Source organism: Morone saxatilis, unplaced genomic scaffold, assembly GCF_004916995.1.
Source record: "Morone saxatilis isolate NCDOM2014 unplaced genomic scaffold, NCSU_SB_2.0 Contig2, whole genome shotgun sequence".
Taxonomy (NCBI): Eukaryota; Metazoa; Chordata; class Actinopteri; family Moronidae; genus Morone; species Morone saxatilis.
In genome coordinates, this window is record NW_023339762.1 from 23,013,657 (window position 1) to 23,019,420 (window position 5,764).

The window sequence follows — 5,764 nt, forward strand, 5'->3', positions numbered from 1 at the left end:
GTGTGTGTGTGTGTGAGAGGATGGCCGTTATCACAGCGGGTGTATTAGAGCCATGCAAATACACTGTGTGGAGGAGTCCGAGTATGAACACTTCCAATTAATTCTATAAGTGACGAAACCTCTGTTTGTGATAGCACACATACCACCGGCCTCTTTCTTTCCACCCCGCTCCCTCTGGTCCAACCCTCTCATTCTCTCCCTCTCATATTGTTTCCAGAGGTTTTAAGTTCCCTCTGTTGTTGTGTAATTACTGCTCATGCCCTGAGCGCTTTGTTTTTTCCTCGTTTCCTTCTCCCCTTCTGTTTCTGCCGCCCACCACGCTTCTCTTTGTCCACCTAATGCCCCTTTGTCCTTGCCCCCAAAGCACCCTGGGTAGGGGGGCCGTGAGCAAAAACAAAAGGCCGGTCTGCTGGCCTGGCGCTCAGGACACTGGCCCTATGCTGAAAGGGCAAAAGGTCACTGAGTTTTATGAGTATCAGGAGAGCACTTTATGGATGATGGACGGCTGTGTGTGATGTTTATATGAGGCTCAGGACAAAAGATCCTCTACTCTCCCTTTCAGGACGGCTGGATTCTCAATATTTCTCCCAGACGTGACCCAACTGCTGAAGGCTTGGCTCAACCTATTACCATAGTACAAGTACTACACTGAGGTTAAAAGGTCGACTCTATCTGTGGGGGGTTGGGGATGGTTAGCATGAGAATTAACCTTTACGAAGTCACACAAGTACAAAATTAGACAAATCCACCATAAAAAAGTCCTTTAAAAACGCTCTTATTTAAGTTACACTTTGTTGTGTCTGGAGGAGTTTGTCCTTTAGTTACATTTTAATTTGTTAAAATGTTCATTAACATACCTCAAGGTGGGCTTGTTAAATGATTTAACCCCTGCAAAGGTGCTTGAAAGATGAGAGGAATCTCACTCAGAGCAGCTGAGGCTCAGTTTTATACACGATTCATGATGCAACTGTGTATAATAATCAACAGATGAAGGATTTAATCACAGAATGAGGGAATCATTGGTATTTAGGAAGTGAAACGGTGGGTGGATACAAGGCAATGAAGAGTTTCAACATGTGGTGGTTAGGCCTGTCTAACATCACAGCGAACTACCACAACCGAGTACTCCATGGGAAGCGCACTGTTGCTATGTCACAGCATTTGTTTGCAAGATTTGCAGTAAACAGGCCGTTCGGATCTGAAATACCCTGTGTCATCTTTTTACACACGCAGTGACAGTCCATTGAGCCATGCTAGACCAGCGAGTTATTTGTCTGTGTAGCAACTATAGAATTTCCCTTAGCGAAGCCATAATCTCTGTGGGAAAACCTCGATTCAACAACTGTTATCAAGAAATAAATATCATAACTGACTTGCTGACCCTGAAAAAATATCCAATGAATTTCAACTTCAGTTTTTTAACAGACCGTTATTTCATCGTATTTGTCAGTGTTTACCGATTATCATTATCATATATGTTTCGTTACTTTCTTACTTTTGTTGCATGAGAAGATTAATACCACATGTTAAAATATGAAGCTAGACCAATGAGCTGGTTAGCTTAGCTCAGCACAAAGACTGTAAACAGGGGGAAACGGCTAGCCTGGCTGTGTCCCGAAGGTCACAGACTCGAGTGACATTCATCTTCTCGTCAAACTCTCAGCAGGAAACCGAACAAACGCATTTCCCAAAGAGTTGAACTATTTCCTTAAAAGTAAGAAGAAAGCCGGAGGAGTTTGAGGTTAGCCTGCCTCGTCAAATTCCTCCTGCAAGGCACAATAGTTCTTGCAAGACAGCCAAGCTATCCTATGCTATAGCTATTGTACCTTGTCAAAGTCCTCCTGTGTGGCTCTCATCTCCTTCCAGGTCTTGTTGAGCAGCTGAATGCAGACACAGAAAAGCTCCTCCATCAGCCGATCCTGACTGAAGAAGATGGGGTGGTAGTCGGATCTCGTCTCTGAGGCTGTTAACAGAGGAAGGGATGGAGAAAGATGAGGAAAAAACCAACACAACGGAAGATTATTAGTTTCATAGCCGGTCTGACCGGAGGTTACAGACAGAGTTATGGCACTCGGCAGGTTGGAGGTCAACTTACGAGGCTCTCCGATACGCAGGATTTCACACAGGATGAGTGTGAGCTGGATGCTGCTCCTGGCAAATGGACACTCGTGTTTGTCTTCCCTGCTGCTGTTCTCCAGGACAAACTGGGGGAGCAAAATAATGTTTTACTGTATTGTAAACATTACAAATTAGTTACGGCATAAAGTGAACCCTTCTTACAGTTTATCAGCTTGTACTTTTAATCATGTATTAGACCAGGGGTGCTCAAAACTGAAATGTAATAGTGGGCCACAGGCCAATAGCAAAGGGTGTCATACTGCCGCCATGCTCAGATTATGAAATATTTTGAGCAATTTTACCTCACAAAAAATAAAACAGCATAAACAGCTATTTATATAATTTATTTTAATTGTTTTTGCTATATAGAGAGAAATGTCTGCACACCTGAATGAGTGACAGGTGAGTCGGAGGTGAAAGCAAGTGAAAACGTGCTAGCTACGACATTGCCAAAGTCAGGACATATTTTATTGTGCCATACATAAAATGTCAAATAGAGAACTCTTTGACTTGTTGAATTAACAGCAGAGAAATCACACTCACCCGGCTGTAGGCATCAGGATAGCACGTGGCAAAATAGTGCATGGTGTCCAAAGCTAGAAGACCAGGAGGCGTTCGCACCAAGTCCTGACCAGGGTTACTATTGTTCTGAAAGGAAATGAACAAAGGCAATCAGTAATATGGAGATATGGATATGGATAATAATATGGAGAGTATTGATAAAGTGAACAGAAACATTACGGAATAACTTCTCACTTACAGAGAATCCTAACTTCTTGAATTCTTTGGCGCAGAGCGAGCGCCGTCTCTCGTGGCTCAGACTGTTCTCACTTTCTGTCTCGAACGCTGCCTGACGCAAACCATGAAGGATATCTCTCTGCTCCTGGAGCGACGAGGAAGAGGCAGATAAAACAATGAATCATGGTGATAATAAAAAAAAAACACAATGATGTTTTAGTCCACACATTCTTCATCTGGTGTATCTGATCAATTTCCACCAAGAATGTTAGAAATTTGAGTGCTTTCCCGGACAGTAAACAAACTAATTTTGGTGCATATCATTGGGGAATTTTACAATTTAGCCATTAGCAATCTAAGGTCAAACAGGGACTGGTGATAAATGTGTGTGCAGGGTTAAGAAATCAAACTACCTATTTTTAAAAAACAATTATGTGTGTGGGTGTAACAAGTCAGTAAAAAGGGTTTGACCCGTCATTAAAGGTCACCTGGTTGTAACAGTCCAGAGGCGTCCTCATGCGAGGCTCCAGGTGATTCAAGGTAACTGACTGCAGGACATAGAGGTAGTGGGCCATCTCGTCCTGGACTGAGCCAGAACTATGGATGATGTTCTGCAACAAAATGCACATTTTCCTCAACAGGCCACAACAACAAGGTCTTCTTTCATCACATTATCACTGAGCTGTGAAATGTAAATGAGGAGATAACTTACTTTATAAATGTACTGACGGAGATTCTTCTTATTCAAGAATGCAAACATATCCTGGAAAACAGAAGACGGGAAACAAGAGAGAACAAAGTAAGCAAAACTACAATGTGTTACTGGGGTGCAATGACATGTTTTTAACATGGGGTGGCGATATAGTGTCAGTAACAGATTGGTGGGTGGGTTGGTGTGTGGGACTTTGCTGGTACATGCATCTCTAACCCAACCTAGATTTGCTCATGACTAATTTGCTGATAAGAAGGGTGGATTTGTTGACCTACTGTAGAAGTGAGGAAGTATGTGTGTGTGTATGTGTGTGAGAGAGTAACAAAGAGAGTCTGAGAGAAAGGAGACGGAGGGCTGAATGAAGGAACTGTGTGCGTACAATGAGAGAGGAGCAGGGGAGAACAGAGGGAGAGAAAGCCTCGACTGTCTGCAGAAATACGACCATACAGAAAGGAATAGATGGGTAATTTCCAACTGTCTGTAAGACAATAATGGCTTGCTAGTGCAAATAACCATCCTTCACCCCAAGCCACATGCGTGCCACTCTCAGCCTGGGATATTAAAGTTTCCCATCAGCGCATGAATGCACCACAGTAAAGAGTTAAGATGACTCAAATTGATAAAGTTGATAAAAAGTGCGCTAGAAAGTGAGAAACAGCAGTACCTGTCTGTCCAAGTCCCCGGCTGTTTGTAGTAGTGCCATGAGCAGGGCCATGGCTTTGGTCTGTATCTGCTGGTTTGTCCTGTAAGAAGAAAGGTAACTGTGAGACAGACGCATACAGTCTATATGTTCCCACAGATGCATTAAAAAGTGTGTTCAGTGAGATTTAAGCATGTTTTTGCATTAAAGGTTTTAATTCTCAAATCAATACATGATGTCTAACTGTGAAATCTTGGGTGTGAATCAGTAGAGGCGGCACTAGTGTTTGACATATTTCCTGTTATAGAGACAATGCTGCTACTTATCACCCCCTTACTGCCCCACAGAGGTGTAAAAAAAACAAAAACAAGTATGACTGGTGGTCTGTATCTAGCCGTTACTTACACCTGGAGGTGAGCTATGAGCCTCTCCATTGTAACTTCCTGTTTGACCTGCAGGAAGAGGCTGTGGCTGCTCAGCACCATGCTCTCCAGGATGTCCAAGGACACCTGCTGTATCGACGCATCGGTCGGCTTGGCATTGACGAAGCTGGCGATCTGAGAGGAGGAGAAGAGGGAAGGGAAGAGTAAGAGAGAGAGAGAGAGAGTGCAGCAAACAACAGACAGGCGACAGAGTCAGAGAGCGGCAGACCTTCTTGATGAAGACAGACGAGAGGTTCTCCCAAGAAACTATCCCATGATCCATCAGCTCCATGAAGCCTGTCAGCGTATGGGTCATGATCACATTACTCCTGAATGACACACATAGAAAGAATTATTATGTGCATTCACACACACACACACACAGATAGACAGATAGCAGTCAGATGGTCTGCTCGTGTGGAATCTTTTCAGTAATTCAGTTACTGTTTTACAGTGTAAATATTTATACTAATGCTCTCTGAAACATTTCCATCATGTGATGCAGCACTCAGGATTCAGCTCTCTGCACAGTGGAGTTTGCCAGTGTTATCTATGATCATGGAAACTACTGAAAATAAATAAGATAATAGGTTTGAACTGAAATTGGAAGACTGAGTTAGGACCAATGTGAGGAAACACGTCTTTCTACAGAATATAAGTCTAATATTTGTAAATATATTCAACAAGTAAACGCCTTTTTTTTATACAGTTAGCTTTGCTACATGTGAAAACCACCTAACCCCTCAGCACCATCTCGGGGAAATAGTACTAACTCATTAGAGTCCTCTACGATCTTGACCAATAAGAGGTGTCCGTCTCGGCTGATGAACTCCTGAGCGAAGGTCACGTCCGTGGAAACGCTCGCCAGCTCCTTGAGCGAATCGCAGCGCACGCCAGCGTCCGAGCTCTGGATGCCCTTGTACAAGTCCTCTGCACAGCGGCCCTGCGTTCATCAACCAAAAACACAACGTGAGACACACACACGCTCACACACACACACACACACACCATACTCCCTTTTCTAGAGATGGCAAATGTAAGAAGTACAGACACGTAAAAGTGAAAAAATAAAGGCTCTGAAATGTACTTAAAGTATAAAAGTATAGAAGCACTCTCTTGGTTTCTCTAAAGGAC

General features: G+C 43.3%; 1 protein-coding gene across 1 annotated transcript in view; it reads right to left on the bottom strand.

Annotated features, from left to right (window-relative positions):
• elmo3 (engulfment and cell motility 3) overlaps positions 1-5,764 on the bottom strand; it is a gene marked incomplete in the record, with an annotated part of 26,768 nt that overhangs the window by 7,933 nt on the left and 13,071 nt on the right. The window contains 10 exon segments of the mRNA XM_035665423.1: positions 1,827-1,963; positions 2,096-2,204; positions 2,662-2,766; positions 2,879-3,001; positions 3,345-3,467; positions 3,569-3,619; positions 4,233-4,311; positions 4,614-4,765; positions 4,860-4,959; positions 5,404-5,573. Of these exon segments, the coding sequence (XP_035521316.1) occupies positions 1,827-1,963; positions 2,096-2,204; positions 2,662-2,766; positions 2,879-3,001; positions 3,345-3,467; positions 3,569-3,619; positions 4,233-4,311; positions 4,614-4,765; positions 4,860-4,959; positions 5,404-5,573 (1,149 nt within the window).